At 46.5% G+C, this 18,617-nt stretch overlaps 1 protein-coding gene across 1 annotated transcript in view; it reads right to left on the reverse strand.

Annotated features, from left to right (window-relative positions):
- Nucleotides 1-106: 106 nt before the first annotated feature.
- The window catches only part of kcnj19a (potassium inwardly rectifying channel subfamily J member 19a), a 30,645-nt gene continuing 12,134 nt past the window's right edge, over nt 107-18,617 (reverse strand). The window contains exon 3 of the mRNA XM_080446745.1: nt 107-1,037. Coding sequence (XP_080302871.1) covers nt 370-1,037 — 668 coding nt within the window. The 3' untranslated portion in view covers nt 107-369. The remainder of the gene's footprint in view (nt 1,038-18,617) is intronic.

The raw sequence follows: 18,617 nt of genomic DNA on the forward strand, positions 1-18,617 counted from the left end.
GTGTGTGTGTGTGTGTGTGTGTGTGTGTGTGTGTGTGTGTGTGTGTGTGTGTGTGTGTGTGTGTGTGCGTGTGCATATAATATGTAGCGTGTCTGTCAAAGCCTGCATGAATTAATTTGTTATTGAACACAAAAATCACAGTAATTCCAGTAAAGGTTGTCTCTCTCAAACAAAAGAAGAAGAAAAATCAATAATTAGTCGATAAACCATCAGTCTGTGCCTGTCCTTGTCTTGTTGGAATAAAGTGCAGCGCTGCCGCTAAGTTTCCATTTCCATTCATGTCGCGTTATGTTTGTCTGTGGTCAGGGGCAGTATGGGTTGCCTGATCAGCTGGTGATCAGCGTCCCTCTGGGAGAGGCACAGGCAGTTTCAGCGCTCAGCGTTCATCTTCCGTAACTTGGCTGGCAGGTTGTCCTCCGGCCTCCCTCCGGCTGACAGCCTTGGGCTGTGCATGGGGAGTGGTGCCGTGGTCGGCGTTGGTGGCGGGCTGTGTTGCTGGTACAGGTCTCCCGTAGACTGAGTCATCGGTTCAAAGCCCACCTTAAGAGACTTGAGCTGGAGTCGGGTCTCAGCCTCGGGGCCGGGAGAGGAGCTGAGGCGCTGGATCTTGAGCGGCAGATCTCCGGTGCTGCAGGCCTTCTCCGAGTGCTGGGAGCTAAGCAGCAGGACCTTCCGCTGCAGATCTTCCTTGCCAGACGAGCTCATCCTCTCGAGCTTGCTTGGCAGTCGGCCCCCAGCCCGCCCCTGGCGCCCACCCTCCTCTGCAGTGTGGATGCAATCTACGGAGAACACACGATTTCGTCGGCCTCCGCAGCTTTCTCCGAGTGCTGGGATGGGAGTTAACATTGGGGAGGGCATAGAGCTCTTCTCCTCATATTCCTTGACACTGTAGGCTGGAGTGGTTACCTCGAATGTGCTGTGGAACTGTGAGTAGTCCACCCTGAAGAAGCCTTCCTCCAGGGACATGACAGGCAAGAAACGATGGCCCCACAACACTTCATCCTCGGTATATGACGTCCGTGCCTGGCATGTCATACCTGAGATGGAGAGAGGGTGATCATGATGGATTAACTTTATTTTTCCTCAAGGCATGCTGGTAGCAGACTGAATACTTAGTGTGTCGACCATATAATCACAATGTGACAAAAAGGCACAAAATAGCCTAGAAGTATATATTATTTTTTCACCGAAGAAGTACCTACCCTGAAAAACGTGACTTCTATTCATTGCCTTGTCATACACTGGAGATTTAAATACTTTCCCAATAGTAAATCTCAAAGGTAGGAGCTAGGTTCACCATTCCACAAATGGCTCATAAAACCCAGCTACATTGGTCTTACTCATAAATCAATTTCCATTAATAGGTTTGTTGCAACTACGCCAGGCAGAAGGAGAGGGTAGGGATGAAAGAAAAAAAGATAACGATAATTCTTTATTTTTTATTGTATCCAGCTCCATGCACATTGTTTGAATTAACTTAATGGTATGAAATTAAGTGCATAATAAGTGGCTGATGATCTTTTTATGTGTTAATGCAGAAACCTGAACCTGTCTCTTTTGGGCATTTCTGTGTTTAGCTAGCCACTCCTGGATCGACAGATGGGGTATTGTTTCCATGGTGAGTCATTTATGAAAGACCTTCTCCACCAAAAAGGTTAAAGGTGAGTCATACAACTTATCTGTGTTTCCTGTGTGAGTTGCGATAATTGGCAGTTGTTTATGTCTGATCAGCCTAATTAGCACTCTCTCTTTGTACAGTTCATGCTTCAATACATCAGTAGCAGGAACGATAATTCCAGCCTTTTTACTTATCTGTAAAATGGTTTTGAATGCACACTGTTTTAATAGTTTAAATTGCCCCTGAGCCGAAAAACAGTAATCTATTCATAAGTTGAGCTCAATTTACAGCATTATCTCCATATATTTCAGTATATTCCCTGATGAAGACCAGTTCCCATGTTAGCTTTTTAATGGATTTAGCCATGCTTTTAAACCATACCATTTACCTGCCAACCTATATTTATTGCGTACACATCATTCTTTTACCAAAGAGCACCTAGTACTACTCCTCTACTTCATCTATATTATATTTGTTTAATGTTCCATTAACAGCCATAAAACTGAAATACCGCAAAGCTGAAATGTTTACCCCTGTAATGTCACTGTGGTCAAATCTGTGACAAAAAACCATCTTCCTGATTTTTAGCCACTACCTTTGGGGGCTGTGACATTATCCTTGTTTACTCTGTTTTTACTGTTGTCTTGATATCATACAATATTAATCAGAGACCATATGAGCATGCCAGACTGATGCTTGCCTTGCCCCCTTAAGACTATGAAAACCATCAATAACAATTAACTGAAATGCTAGAACTGAACTACAAAAAGTGCTCCTCGGAGCACAGGTCTCCGCTAGGTCAGGTAGGTTAGTGTGGGCCAGCGATGTTCGGAATTCGCCAATCAGGATGGAATATGAAAAATCAGATGGATCCTTCTTGATCACTTGACTATAGAGATAATGTGTACCGATTTGCGTGATATTTGGACACAAAAGAGTAATATATTTAAAAAATGCAAACATTGGCCTCCATATATGTGCATGCCCCCATTTCTTTTTCTTCTCTTGTACATATTTTTCACTCTTCATATCAGTAACCTGTAAGCTGATTGTATGACGTTCTGTATAGTAGTGTGTATATCTGTCTGTCTCTTATATGTCATCATGATTTGTGTGCATGGGGATCTCATCTTAAACAAGCTCAGTGCTTAATGAGTCTTCCAGTTTAGTAGACCTTGTATTGTGAATTTGTACTTCCATGTACTGTTGTTCTCATGTCTTACTAAATAAAGGTTAAAAAAATCAAAGGTTTTTCCTTGGCCTCTAGGGCGTGCGCAAAAAAGTTTTACACAGATCGGTGCAGTTATAGGTAAAAACAGTTATAGGTTATAGGTAAAAACACAGGTAAAAATTCACATTCCCTTGCGGGAATGTGCATACAAAATTTCACGGAAATCGCACGCTGTGTTCATGATTTGAGGCATTTTGTTCAAAACTAAGTAAGCACTCCTGCAAACTTTGGAAGCCAAGCTTAGCCAATCAGGATGGAATATGAAAAATCTGACCGTCATTAAACCGTTTGGTTTAATGACTATAGAGATACTGTGTACCGATTTGCATGATGTTTGGACAAAATCTGTAGGAGTACTGTCAAAATATGTGTTTTTTACAAATCGGCCTCCTGGTGGCGCTATGACAGGCCCAAGTGAAAAAATTGGGGCAGAAGTTCTGCTCTGGCATCCAGGGAGTGTGTGTGCACATTTTTGCTCAAGCCAACGGTGCCATCCTTTAAGAAACAGAAGTAGCGGTTGCCTATTGATACTACTAGAGACTGGTCCTACAGTATGTATAATGATACCAAAGAAAGCTTGCATTCAAATGACAGAAGTGCCTTCTTCAATTTGCTTCTGCCATTTCTGTTTGACTTCTACCATTTCTGTTTGACCTCAGCTCTCATAATTCTTAAAATAGTTCCTGTTGAGGGAATCAGACCCTGGGTCAGTAATCACCCAGACTCCCCACCGGAACCCCTTCGAGATGTGCTATAGTCTCTCCGGTTACCGGAATTTTAACCTTACTCCTATTTATCGCTTTATCTAGAATGGATAAACTCTGTCTCTTGAGTTCAACCTAGAGGATCTATTCTCGGTAGATTACAAGTGGCTTCCGACAATGTCTAGACTGCATTGCTCAGAACTCAGGCACAAATCTAGAATTAGATTTAATAAAACACTCAGTGATTGGAGACCAATACTATTGCTTTGGCGTATTTTACCAACAGCTACGGGACACAGCTGCTGCTGTATCTGCGTGTGTGGCTTTAACTGTAACAGACCTAATTTCACTCTTGGCTCTGGTCCTATCACCAAGCAGTCAGTGCCAAGTTTGCTCTCGTGAGCAGCGCTCTTTATCCTGCTTTTATGAGGATATAAGTGAGAGCCACTCGTTGAGAAACTTAACACCAATCACCTTACTCAGTAATAAGAATCAGATAAATATCTCCACTGGGGAAATATCGTTAGAATGAAACCTAAAGCCGTGGGCAGGGCCTGTCCCAACCTGTATCCGTTTAGAGAGAAACTCTCAAACACAGGCTGGCTCCTATTATTAATGTAATAATTTGTGTTACCAAGCTTACCACAGAAATACAGGAAAAGGACAAAAACCCAGGATATCTTTCTCGGCTAATGAAGCAGGGGAGGCAGTCGTCGCACAAAGTGAAGTTCAATAAAAAGTATTTATTAAGAAATGAGTTACAAATATAGAGTAGTAAAGTATTGAAAAGATGAGAGGCCACGAGGTGGCTGTTAGCTGTATATGACAACAGATGTCGTAGATGCAAAAGTCCAGGAAGAGTGTGTCGCCCCACCTAGGCGCTCGGGGGTTAAATACATTAAACCCTTGTGGCAGTATACTGTCAGTACATAGCATCCTCCGCCCCTCCCTCCTGCTCAACTCCCAACCCTTGAAGCACGTACACATGTTCCCATAGTGACGCATAACAGCTGCAGCCGGTGCGTGACCTTGAGCGTCTAGTATTTTATCAGTTTTACCTAGACAGTGCATGAGAAACATTTCTAGCAGAAAACACATTTATAGCTGAGTCATATAGTGCTAGCATTTCTCTGAAGGGCTAACAACTAGCTAAGCATTGTTTTACATGTGGCAATAATCCCTAGTAATAGGGACCTTGCTGGCCTCTTGTATCGGGTTGGTATTGGGCAGGGGGCGCCCCATAGAATCCTGTGTTAGGATGGCGGCGAGGATGGGGTAGGGTCCTTGGTGAGGTCCCCTCGTGCATATGGGTGGGGGTACATCGGTGGACCCCCCCCCTGTTGTAGGGACAGCGTTGTATGGTGGATTCCAATTGCTCCATTGCTCGCTGTCTGCGGGCCACCCAGTGGCTGGCGCCCACGCAGCACGGTTGTGTTTCAGCTTCTCTCTCTTCTTGCCGGCCGACACGGCAGATGCCTTGGGCGGGGGCTTTACAGGAGCTCGGGGTATAGGGGTCACATTGATGGCTTGAGCCTCGCTCTCAACACCCCCTCTGACCTCTGGATCTCCAGCTCCCCTCTCACTGCGGTAGTTCCTTGTAACTCGGATCCCAGTGAATTGGCGCGTCTTGTCAGGTTCAGCACATGGGCCTAGCACGGCACCCTCGCGGAACAGTTCCAGTTGTGACCTAGTTGTGTTACAGATCCAGTTGTGACTCTGGACCTCGTCGATGCAGGCCCACAGCATGTTCTGCCAACCGGTCATGCTCTGGTCAGGTCGGACGACCTGGTAGATTGAGACTCTGGTCGGGAACGTAGAACCCCATCCATCCCCAAGGAGAAGATTGGTGACGCGTGATATTAGTTCGGAAACTTCCTCAAAACGCGTTTTATCATGCCATCCCATAGGGTGGTAGGGCTCTCTAATAGGCCTCCTTCCAGCTTGGATTCCCATGATATTGACCCAATTTCTTGGATCACGCAGTTTTAAGTCAGACATCCGTTTCCCAGCAAGGTCAATCAGATTCAGCCGGGCCATGCGACTGGCCAAACCTCTGGTTTCAGTTACTGACTCTCGGGTAGAAGTAATCTGCCTCGAGCTTCTCCTGCCCATTCTGGTAGAGGAGCGTATAGGACCCCCAACGGGTCTGGGGGTCTCTCGATGAGTCCCCCCTAAATTTGACCAGACCCCGGCAGCCTCAACTATACTCATCGGGGGTGCTAAGGTCTGGTCTTCATACAGGAAAACAGTTTCCTCGGCGTCTGCCATATGAGCAGAAAACCCTGCTATTTCTCCTGTCACTTCTACGTCGTTTGCCTGAAAGAGAGACATATTGGCACTTTTACCTCGGAGAGTCAACCTCGGAGTGTGTAAGAGCCCTACCCATCCTTGCTTATCAAGGGTGACTTCTCTCTTCAGGGAGTTGTGACGTAACTTACAGTAAGAATTCATCCTCCCCTTCGAGGGGAGGCTTGATTCTTCCTACTACAGATTGGCCCACTGCCTTCAAGGTCTCGCCCACTAATGGAAGGAGGCCAATTTTATGCAGAATTGAGACAAAGATAACAAATCCCACAGCCAACATTACTGGAACCCCCCACTTGAGGATCGTTGCTATGGTAACCCAGGCTGTCTGAATGAGAGATGTAACTTGAGTGTATATCTCAGAGGCTCCTTCTATGATAGAATTCCCCAAATCCTTGGCAGCGCTACCGGTAGCTGCTGCTAAGATTATCATGGTAGCTGTGAAATCACTATAATTCCACCGGTCCCTTGGAGATCTATCCTGTGAACAATTCCCCTCGCTGAGGTTCCAGCCATGAGTTATAGGCCAGACCCCCTCAAGAGAGAATTGCTTAGTGGTCCATCCTTCGCCAGGAGCCGTGACCGAACCCCCCTCCTGGAGGTAGGAGGAAGGGCCCTGCCAGGGAGATTGGTAATCGAAGGTGGCTCTGGCACACTGTCCAGTGATTGCAGCATACTTATTGTAACTATTGCAATCATATAATTGTTTTTCTCGCCTAGTCCGATCTCGGTCATTGCAAAATCGGGAATTAGCATAGCTCCATCTATTCAGAAGGTACGCTGAAGGCGGGAAAAAGTAGGGGTACCCCTTCACGTAGACCTCCTCATTGATATTCATTGAGTTTCCACATTTTAGGGTCCTTCCTTGCCAATTAACCGTTGCCAAGCGCTTACCCAAAGGGCCGGCAGGTGAAGTGCGGTGACAGTTAAGCACCACTAATGGGGCTCCTATATTACGAGGGTAGTTGGGATCTAGGTACTCTGTGCCTAGATCTCCATGTACAGCCCTCCACCTCTTTCCATCTAAAGGCGTCGCAGCTATAGGAGCGTCATACCAGTGCATATTAGCCCACGCCCCCAGCTGAGGGGGTGGGTTACGCGCAACGTAGTACCAATCCAGAATTTTGTCCATACTTTGGCCAAAAGTCTGTGTTATGCCTAGTGGCTGTGTTCCCCAGGTCACCCAGGTCTGGTTATTGACGTGGGTTATTCTCCTAGTGGATACCAGATCCACCATCGCGGATGTGGCTTCGTCCACATGGGTTTGGGGAAACGAATCTACCTGGTAGCACCACATCCAGTTTTCCTTAGTGCAATATTGCTTCCCCGGATACCCATAGGTGGTGTCCGGGTAGTCACCCAACTCCGCACCTGTCGCCCCAAAAGAGGGCTCCAGGCCCCACCTTACTTTGTAACCATCTTTCGTCTTCCTGGTTAAAAGCAAGGGTGGGGGGATATCCAGTTCCCCTGGGGAATCATGGATTGGGTTTAATGACTTATGTAATTTAGGTGGGAGAACCTTTTTGCTTTCGCGGTTAGGGCCGTGATTTTCCAGTAGTTCCTCCAGAGTATTCCCCCTCACCGTAGTTGGGGGCACTATGTCTCTAGCCATCTTGCCTAGAGACACCCGCAACATCCCGGGGAGGGAGGGCTTCTCCTTGGAGATTACTCTTTCGGTAGATAACTGGAGACCCGTGACCATTGCTGCGAATTGTTGATGTAGGAACATGACTAGCTTGTCGTCCTCTGACTTGCGGTTTTTATGCCAACAGTGCTGTATTAGCAGTGTCTCGTCATGGGTTAGCCCCAGACCCGCATAATAGCCCCAATCGTTTAGTGCATTTCCGTCCCTATTCAACGTCATTCTATACCTCCTTAATCGATCTCTAAAATTGAATCGACAGGAGGCCGGTTCTCCTATTGTGCCATTTCCGCCAAGTTGGATCCCCATAGTCCGGGCCTCACGGCACATAGGGACCAAGGTTCCTTCCTCGCGGATCGCCTTTTTGAGAAACGTGGTTTTATCCAGGTCTCTCCATGGCCTATCTGTTTCATTCAGGCCTCCCTCCACGCAGTGCAAGAGAGCATCCATCACTCGGGTCCCAAAGGAGCCGGTGAGTTTGCTTACTTGCTCTGGGTCGAGAACGGGAGCTTCGAATGTGTACAGAGTGTGGCCTCCGGCCAAGGTTTCTCTAAGAATCCATGGCAAGCCAGGTGGGTAGGCTCGGTATCCTCCGGGTCCTGGCTTCTTTTTAGCAAGGACCCAAGGATACCACTTCTTGACCGGAGATAAAGAGAACCCTGAGGCTAGCTTTTCCCGGGCCAATTGTTTTGAACCATGTTTTACCAGAGGTGCAGCCATCAAAGGAATAGCTATTGGCGTATCCCTCTGAGGATTTTCTAGAATATCTAGCATATTTAGAACCTCCATAAGGTTTGCCATTTCCTTTAAGAAAGCATCTAGCTCTCTTTTCTCACTAATGGGCCATCTCGTCACAGTAGTTACAACATGCACCTCCACTGTTACAGGGTTCAATACTGACACAAATTTGCGACCGTTTTCCAATTTCACTGCCTTAGTCTGATTGACTTGGGTCAGAGAACAATTGGACACTTCCTCCCAAGGTTCCCACTTTGGGTCCCCCTCATAGCGGAAGCGTGTTGTCACAGTCACACAAGCATATGTGGTTCGGGGCCCTTCTACTGTTCTCAGCTTCTGGACCACCTCTCCACGTAGCCTGTTTACACTGATTGAGTCTATTTCGTAGTCTAACAATCCTTTTACTTCCTCCTCCCTTTGCTCCGTTAGCTCGGGCCATGTAAGGTGCGAGTTACAGTGCTCGGGATTCATGACGTGACAGTCGATGTCATTCTCCATAAGAGAACACTGGGGTGGTGGCCCTAGCTTTGTTAAGTCCAAAGGAGGGCCTCCATTCTCAGCGTTTTGGAATGACTTCCACAACTCCCAGTGTGTCTGGGGGTTATTCTGTCTCATGCATGGCAGTGGACTTACTATTGTAAGGACACCCAGTACCCCCCCTTCCCTGTTATTCAGGGTAGGGGGAAACTCATATTCCCATTGCACCCGTGTCTGGGGGTGCGACAGGGCCCTTATGAGTCCTAAAGTCACCACCAGAGCCATAGCCGTGAAAGTGACTTTTACTAATAGTTTGGCTGTCATTCGGGTGATACTGATTTTTTGGGGAATTTCTGGAGGAGTAATACCTGTCCTGGGGCCCAGGAAAGTTTCTCTAAAGATTGTATCATCTCCTCCGTCATTCCCCTCATCAGCGCGGTCAGTCATCCTGGCACTCCCCCTCCCCTTGTCACCGCTGGAGACCTGCGGGGAGAAGGGTCACAGTCAAGACTACCTTAAGAGGTTCCCGCATCCTTTCTATCACTCACGAAAGTCCTTATGGCCCTGCGCCATAGTCCTCCTCTCTCAGTCCCCTCCACCCATCCATCAGGCTGCACCTGTCTTTCCCCTAAGGGGACCGCAAACGAAACCCGTGGCAGTTTAGGTGTAAGGGTCCTATCGGGCACGGGAATAACTCCGAACCCAAATGAGATCACATTACCTTCAGGGTCCACGTCTACTGACACGGTTGCCCTGACCCACTGGTATCCTTCCTTTTCAGGGTGTTTACCATGGGTTATACAGGAGCCTAATGACAGCCCGGCAGCCTCAGAACCGAAGGGGGCCGGGCCATCGTTTGCGAGGATTTCCCATACCAGACTCTCTCTGGTCAGGTTCTTCCTCATATAGATAGTGTGTTCAGTGTACCAGTCCCAGTGAGATAGACTATAACTATCGTCTTGGTACGGCACACGCTCACACGGTACGCTTAATGCAGTACGAGCCCCCAGCATGCATTTTATTAATGCCTGTATGCTCAGTACCACTGCTTTGCCCACCATCTTTTCAGCAGATTTGCCCTTCGGGTCGGCCCCCAGGACCATCCGCCGTGATGGAGTGTCGGCGATGCATATGGTCTCTCGGCCCTTTTTCCAATGGGTGCGAGAGGAACGGGAAGGCACAGGAATGGGATAACACCAGTTGATAGACTTCTCCAGGTCAGACAGGGTCAGGAGGTGTAAATCCTCCGTACTCCCTTTGAACTGGATCCCAGCCTTATTGGCCAGGGCCTTTCGAACCGGGGTCATCCCACTCTGCAGGTAACCTTTTCCCGTTGTAATACAAACGCCAGAGTTGACCTTTGCGCCCTTATGCAGGGGGCATGGGAACAACTCATCTCCCGTCCAAGCGCACTGGCACTTGTTGGCCCATGATTTACTCATGGGCGGATAACTCGCCAGTACTATTCTGCCACACCAGTTAACGTAACACGTGCCACAGAGTAGGATACGACAGCCCCTAGGGCCTTCTCTAGGGCCTAGGTCAATAGTCGCATCCTCCCTCATACTCAGCTGTGTCACCCACCCTTGCGGAACTGCAGCTGGCTTGCATTTACCCTGCCCCGCCCAACGCTGTGCTGCAACTATCACGTCGCACACTGCGCACAGGCAGGGGGAGTGTCTCCACAGCCACTCTATGGGCTTCTTGTCAAAACCTATTATTGGCAAGAACCCACCCTTCGCCTCCTTAGCCGTCCCCATGCCTCTCCCTAGCCAGATATCCTTACCGTTGGTGCCAGGAGACATAACAAAGAGTGCCCGCTTGTTGGCACACTCCAAAGCAAAAGGTAGGGACCTCTGGGTCTCAACCTTATTCTCTGCTTTAGAATGCTTCGACGCCATAGTACTAAATCACTGAGTTTTGCGAATCTGCTTAGTATTAACTACACCAAATTCCTGTAATACCAACCTGTGTGGACTCAACACCTCTAACACAGTGTCACGTCCTTCACTCTTCAGCTTAGGATTTCGTCCCTCAGGTTTGCGGCACACCCACACCTCTTCACCTACGGAAAAGAGAGGAGGAGAGGGGTCAGTGCCTGGCACGTACCTCTTCAACTCTCTTCCTAGGTTTACAGTGTCGTGTAACCTGAGGAGAGGTAGGGGTTCGTCCTATGTACTCTCCACCCCCTCACGCGTTACGAAATCCTTGACCTCCCGCACTGTGCGTTTGGCCACACCATTGGTACTAGCTAGATAGGGTACTGACCAGAGAGCCTGGATTCCCCTATCTCCCAATACCTTGGTTACTGGTTCGGCTTTGAAGTAGGTTGCATTGTTCATCTGGAGGGATTCCATTGCTGGTCCCTCCTTCAGTACGCTGCATAATTGGATAGCTACTTGCAAGCCAGTAGGTGCAAACATAGGAAGCACCTTTATTAAACCTAAATAATGGTTTCATCATCCGGTTTTGCTAAGGCCAAGAGGTCTTTTGGGGCCGATAAAAGCGCCAAACCAGGCTTAGCCACTATTATCCCTTCAATCCCATGCTTTCCAGCAGTGGGCATTAAAGAGTGACATGCACATATACACATATCCACATATATATATACACACATATACACATATACATACACACTATGTATATACATATATACACACATATATCATACAGGCATATAGCTGGTATATTAGCATGCAATGTGACTTCAGCGCCTGTGTCTACGAGGTGTTCTTCCCCGTCAATATTACAGAGGAGCTTTCAGTCTTTCTCAGTAGCATTAATTTCCAGTGCCGCTGATAGAGGCCTGTATTCTGAATCTATCGAGATAATGGTATTTACTCTCGCTTTTTAAATATATAGGCAAGCATATATAGGCTCACAGGAGCCTTCAGGGCAACGCGTTTGGCGCGGTGCGCTTCTTGCTCCTCCTTTGAGAGTTTGTCCCATACCTCTGGCTTGAGGTAGGGTACCAATGATTTTCGGCCTGTGGTCCGGGGTTCTCCCTGGGACTTCGGGCTCTGGGCTTTCGGGGTGGGGCTCCGAGGCTTCCCCCCCTTGTTCCCGTTTTTTGGCTGAGAGGTGTTTTTCTCTCTGGCCTTTCTTTCCCCCCGGGGTGGCGGTTCGTTTGGGGAACCTGTAGCCCGGGGTTCTGTCACCTTTGAGGTTTTCCTTTGATCCAAGCGCCGATGCATTGCTAGTGCATGGCGTCGACCCCGACCGATAACCTCATTAGTGAGTTGTACTTGCCCTTCACTAGGGAAGGCTTCATTGCAGCCCGGTGGGGGGCCTACAATGGTAGCATTTGGGCATTTTACAATGCACAAATGGAAATGCCTAAATGCATCAGTAATATGTGACAGGGCAGGAAAGGCTTGGAGAGGATCGCTATGATCGTCCCCTTCTTCCTCGTCTGATGAGGAGGAAAAATCCTCATTACTCGCTCCCTCTGTGGGAGTGGGACTTGAGGTTGCCATATCCTTTTAGCTAGGTTGGATTTTGCTAATCTTTCGCATAAGTAATATTATCTCTAACTCTTATCTCGTGGCTTTCGAGCAGTTATGCTGGTCCTTCACAGAGATGTTTTTACCACCTGTGGCTGCTGGTTGCGCATACCAGCCTCTGTTTCACCCTGTTAGGAGAGATACGCTAGCGGATACAGCCTCCGGTACAAGTTAGCTCTATGCTCACAAATTAGAGTAATAATAGCTATACTTCCTGAGTTCTGATATACGGCTTGTAACTCCTAGATAATGATGGACTCGTGTCCACCCAGGGACGCCATGTTGAGGGAATCAGACCCTGGGTCAGTAATCACCCAGACTCCCCACCGGAACCCCTTCGAGATGTGCTATAGTCTCTCCGGTTACCGGAATTTTAACCTTACTCCTATTTATCGCTTTATCTAGAATGGATAAACTCTGTCTCTTGAGTTCAACCTAGAGGATCTATTCTCGGTAGATTACAAGTGGCTTCCGACAATGTCTAGACTGCATTGCTCAGAACTCAGGCACAAATCTAGAATTAGATTTAATAAAACACTCAGTGATTGGAGACCAATACTATTGCTTTGGCGTATTTTACCAACAGCTACGGGACACAGCTGCTGCTGTATCTGCGTGTGTGGCTTTAACTGTAACAGACCTAATTTCACTCTTGGCTCTGGTCCTATCACCAAGCAGTCAGTGCCAAGTTTGCTCTCGTGAGCAGCGCTCTTTATCCTGCTTTTATGAGGATATAAGTGAGAGCCACTCGTTGAGAAACTTAACACCAATCACCTTACTCAGTAATAAGAATCAGATAAATATCTCCACTGGGGAAATATCGTTAGAATGAAACCTAAAGCCGTGGGCAGGGCCTGTCCCAACCTGTATCCGTTTAGAGAGAAACTCTCAAACACAGGCTGGCTCCTATTATTAATGTAATAATTTGTGTTACCAAGCTTACCACAGAAATACAGGAAAAGGACAAAAACCCAGGATATCTTTCTCGGCTAATGAAGCAGGGGAGGCAGTCGTCGCACAAAGTGAAGTTCAATAAAAAGTATTTATTAAGAAATGAGTTACAAATATAGAGTAGTAAAGTATTGAAAAGATGAGAGGCCACGAGGTGGCTGTTAGCTGTATATGACAACAGATGTCGTAGATGCAAAAGTCCAGGAAGAGTGTGTCGCCCCACCTAGGCGCTCGGGGGTTAAATACATTAAACCCTTGTGGCAGTATACTGTCAGTACATAGCATCCTCCGCCCCTCCCTCCTGCTCAACTCCCAACCCTTGAAGCACGTACACATGTTCCCATAGTGACGCATAACAGCTGCAGCCGGTGCGTGACCTTGAGCGTCTAGTATTTTATCAGTTTTACCTAGACAGTGCATGAGAAACATTTCTAGCAGAAAACACATTTATAGCTGAGTCATATAGTGCTAGCATTTCTCTGAAGGGCTAACAACTAGCTAAGCATTGTTTTACATGTGGCAATAATCCCTAGTAATAGGGACCTTGCTGGCCTCTTGTATCGGGTTGGTATTGGGCAGGGGGCGCCCCATAGAATCCTGTGTTAGGATGGCGGCGAGGATGGGGTAGGGTCCTTGGTGAGGTCCCCTCGTGCATATGGGTGGGGGTACATCGGTGGACCCCCCCCCTGTTGTAGGGACAGCGTTGTATGGTGGATTCCAATTGCTCCATTGCTCGCTGTCTGCGGGCCACCCAGTGGCTGGCGCCCACGCAGCACGGTTGTGTTTCAGCTTCTCTCTCTTCTTGCCGGCCGACACGGCAGATGCCTTGGGCGGGGGCTTTACAGGAGCTCGGGGTATAGGGGTCACATTGATGGCTTGAGCCTCGCTCTCAACAGTTCCCTTGACATTTCCGTCTGCGTCTGGCTCTACCCAATTGATAGGGACTTATGATTCCACAGTACTGATGTTTCCTATATGCCTGTACTGTACCTCTGCTAACAGCACAAACTGTTTTGTTTTTCGCATTATGAGCTTGTTTATTGGCTAGACTAGAGGTTCGGGCCCCTCACATCTAGAGTTCGGTCCTGCGTGAACCGCCTACGCCGTACCGCCGATCTAACCAATATGCGCATATATGGAGATCTCTGTATCTGTCAGTCCTTGTGCTTTTATGCCCATATATGGAGATCGATGATGTCATCAATATATGCCCGTATGTGCATGCCCCCTTTTTTGCCCATATATGGAGCTGACTGATGCCATGACGACATATTGAGGTTAGACAACACACTCCATATTTGGGCGTAGCTGCATTTGGAACTCCTTATATGGTTATGGCTGAGTCATAGTGACATGAGGGTGACAACATGGTCCGCCGGCCCTCCCTGTAGCCAATTTAAATATAGGATGAGATTTGGTGTAGACGGAAAAAAGTGGTCCAAGTACAGAGCCAACTCAGGTCCAGTTTACTAATTCTAGAGGGTTTAAGTGGTACCTAGGACAAGCTGAGTTAACTGTGGAGTATGACTCTGAGCCCCCCGAGGGGTAATCCTCATTCCTCACACTGTTACATGTCCTATAGCCTGGCATTAATCTAGCCCCATCTCATCTTCAACCAAGGAAAACGTTCATCTGCCCTACATCTGAGCAAAGGTCACTTTAATCTTAATTAGACCCGAGGCTGGGCTGTGACCACTGGGCTGTGACCACAGCTTCTCTATCACAACAATGTGTATACACTACAGTTTATACAGTACATACAGTATACAGTATGTGTACGTACTGTGTGTGTATATACAATATATATACACAGTATATATGTACAGTATATACATACATATACGTAAACATATACACACACACACACACACACACACACACACACACACACACACACACACACACACACACACACACACACACACACACACACACACACACACACACACTGCTCTCTTCCATTCTCACTACTTGTAAGTAACAAGGCTAGTTAATAAACATCGCTATTATCCCTCTTTCCTTCATTAGCACAACCAAGGGTGCACACTTGGTTTTTGGGCGGTGAAACCGCCCCTATATGTGAGGTTTGGACTTTTTGCACCCCCCAACCCTGCGCTGTGATTGGCCACCAGTGTACCCCCCTAACCCTGCACCGTGATTGGCCAATCACAGTCTATTCAGGACTGTGATTGGCTAGTGAAACATGACACATGTGCATAGCCCTATAAATAGGACTATGCACTTAAAAAAAACACATTTATGTTTTTTTTTGACACATTAAAAAACACATTAAAAAAAAACACATTTATGGGTTTTTTTAAGTTAGGGGTGTACAATGGTTGGTCCACAATATTACTTTTCTTTAAGTGAACTTCCATCACTGTGATGACCACTGTGACCACACCGCCCACTTCACACTGGGTATGATTTTTTATTTATTTGTCATAATAAACTAATGCAATATTTATACTGCATCTGCCATCATTTGTCTTTCTGTTCCCACAAACATATATGGGAATATATCGATGCCAGTTTTGTGGCATTATTCTGGTGTCATGTGAGCATTCTACCCGGGCGCCTGTTAACGTTTTTTTTAATATATATTTTTATCCCACAATTTTGTAACCCTTTTTCACCCAGTGCCAATTATTGATCCTGGGCGCTACACTCCAGCCTAGGGAGCCCAGAGCCGAGCTCATGCCTCCTTCAATGCATAAGAGCCAACTGACCTTCTTATCACCTGACAGGGGGGAGATTCCCCGGTAGGACGTAGCGCGTGGAAGGAACACGTTATTCCAACCAGTTCCCTTCCCCTCCATCAGGCTCTCCGGCTGTCATGGGGGAGGCGGTATAGCGACCAGGATTACTACATGTTTTTGTGAGGGTATTACCTACCCTAGGGGACACAGGGAGAACATGTAAACTCCACACAGAGTAGGCCCTTTCGCCAACCCCACCTAGGGTATGAGCGCTCTGGCGCCTGTTAATGTTAAGTATGTTTTATACAAAAAGAAGAGCCCCTGAACGACTAAACTTGGCAGACAGAAAAGTAGAGAAGGGTTTTATGTAAAATGTCTGGCACCAGCCTTCACTGGCACGGCTAAATGGTGCATTCCCATAATGCTTACCTGTTCTGTATTGGAATCTAACCATATGTTACTCAGCTAGAATGTGAATCATGCAAGAACACACACATGCAGAAGATATTGAAAAGGTAGAACATAATGTATGTATGTAGATGAAAAAGCTCAAAATGTGGGTCAAATTGTTAAGCCGTCTTAGAGTTTGAGACATAGAAGCAATATACAGTATGTCATGAGGAATGAGGAAGCCATTGTTTACCTGGGGTCATTCTAACTTAAAGAAAAGCTCTCATTTAAAGCTAAATGACAGTAAAGATTAAGAAAAATCTTCGAATTGCAGGGGGGATGGGAGGGGAAATCCATACCTGTGCTTTTGATATGCCCCTCTGGTTATTAATATTTGTTGTTTTATCCATGCATTTTCTTGTATGTCTGTCTGACATTAATGGTTAATAATATTCCATTTTAACGATTTCATTCTTTCTTTTTTTTAAAAGCATGTTATGATCTTGTACATCATATATTTTCACTATTTGTTGTATGATGAAGTTTATAGGTCAAGCAATGGGTAAGAAAATGCCCTCTTTCATGTTTGTAAACAAATAGAACCATAGACCTATGAATATATTACTGAGGTCTTTGTTGCAACCTTGAAGTATAGATTCACAGCTACGTGAATCCATTTATGGCTGAATGCAAGTCTCCATGAGTGGAGGCAGAAGCTTCTTGAGGCACTAGATGGAAATAGGAGATTGTTGGTTTGCACTGCAGCACAAAATTAATTTTGATAAGGCTTCGAGAGAAATGACAGGGAATCATATGCATGAGGGAAGATGAAGTCCCAGCAGTTTTATTTGATTTCTCAGATATAAGCTTGAAAATCAAACACCATTTAATTTTCTTTTTTCATCAGACATTGGTGATACTGTAACTTTCAGTTGAGATTTTACAGACTGGTTATTTACAGAAGATTACAATTTGGTTAATTATGTAACTGTATTGAAATAATTGTGTTGTGTGCACCACCGAATGTAAAAGGATTGAAACATTATTACAACTTTTAAAGCTTTCTTTCTTTCCTTTTAAATTTGTTTTCAATCCAAGCAGAGACACCTCTAATTTGGTAGCAAGCCAATTCTACTCCTGCAGGTTTGCCACTTTATTCTTTTGTGCTTAGATCAGTGTGTAAGTGAAACTTGAATCTGTCTATTTAACAGAACTAGACTGGTGCCTATTAGGCATCAGCCTACTCAGGAACGATGCAAGTCGGGAACAATGCAAGTTGGGAATGCATGTACCGCCTGTCTCTCGGGTCATCTGCGACGCGCAACAAGTTTGAAGTCAGTCGGACGGGCAAAGATTTCAGGGCTTTTTTGTTAGATGAAGAATGTTCCTGGACTGAATAAACAGCATCAGCCATTAGGCCAAATACTGTATGACAACTCGCTGATATAATTGGAAAGAGTCAGGGAGACTATCACCAAGTTTAATTGTGTCAGCAGGGGCTATATGTTTCATAGGAGTGATTCCATGTGAAAGGATAATAGTTTATCTTAATAGGCTACCTGTCTGGTGGTATACTGTCAATGTTTCCTCTCTCCTCTGTCTGGCTCCTCATATCAGAGCAGAGAGAGAGAGAGAGAGTGAGAGAGAGAGAGAGAGAGAGGGAGAGAGAGAGAGAGAGAGAGAGAGAGAGAGAGAGAGAGAGGGAGAGGGAGAAAGGCAGAGAGGCTGCAGCCAGATTTAATGACATTATCAACAGAGCACAGACTGTGCTGCCTGCTTGCCTTCTGTGCTGATCCCTTTCTGTTACTCTGAGCCTGTTCAGCACAGTGGCTCTTCCTATAGGACAATGTCAAAGTTTCGGTATGCAGGGATAAGGAGAAGCGCAGATGGAGGCAGAGAGAGAGGAAAGGCAGTGAAATCAAAGAATTCTAGTACAGATGTATGTGTTCCCATGGACGGAACGTCAGATAACTACAGTGTAAGACAGAGGAAGACCGGTGTTGTTTGCTGGAGACCTCCCAGTGTGTCTGCCTGCAGTTTACCGTTCTGGCCGGTGTAACAGCTCATCTCTCTCTCTCTCTCTCTCTGTCAGTGAATTTCCTCTGCTCTTTGCTGTCATTTGAGAATGGAGTGGAACTTCTCCCTGAAACCCATCCCGCTCATTTATCAAAGTGACACTCACGTCTATATGGCCGCAGGCTTTTATTATGCATAGTATGCATAAAACCGATTCTATAGTAATAAAACATCCCTCATAATTCAATCAGGAAGCCGTTCGCCTGTGTTGTTCTCACCCTCGTCATTTCTCCAGCCACTGCGTTCTTCAAATGCACTAAATTGGAAGAGCTAAGAAATGAGAT

The sequence above is a fragment of the Gymnoscopelus braueri genome, assembly GCF_963280865.1.
Source record: "Gymnoscopelus braueri genome assembly, chromosome: 13".
Classification (NCBI taxonomy): Eukaryota; Metazoa; Chordata; class Actinopteri; order Myctophiformes; family Myctophidae; genus Gymnoscopelus; species Gymnoscopelus braueri.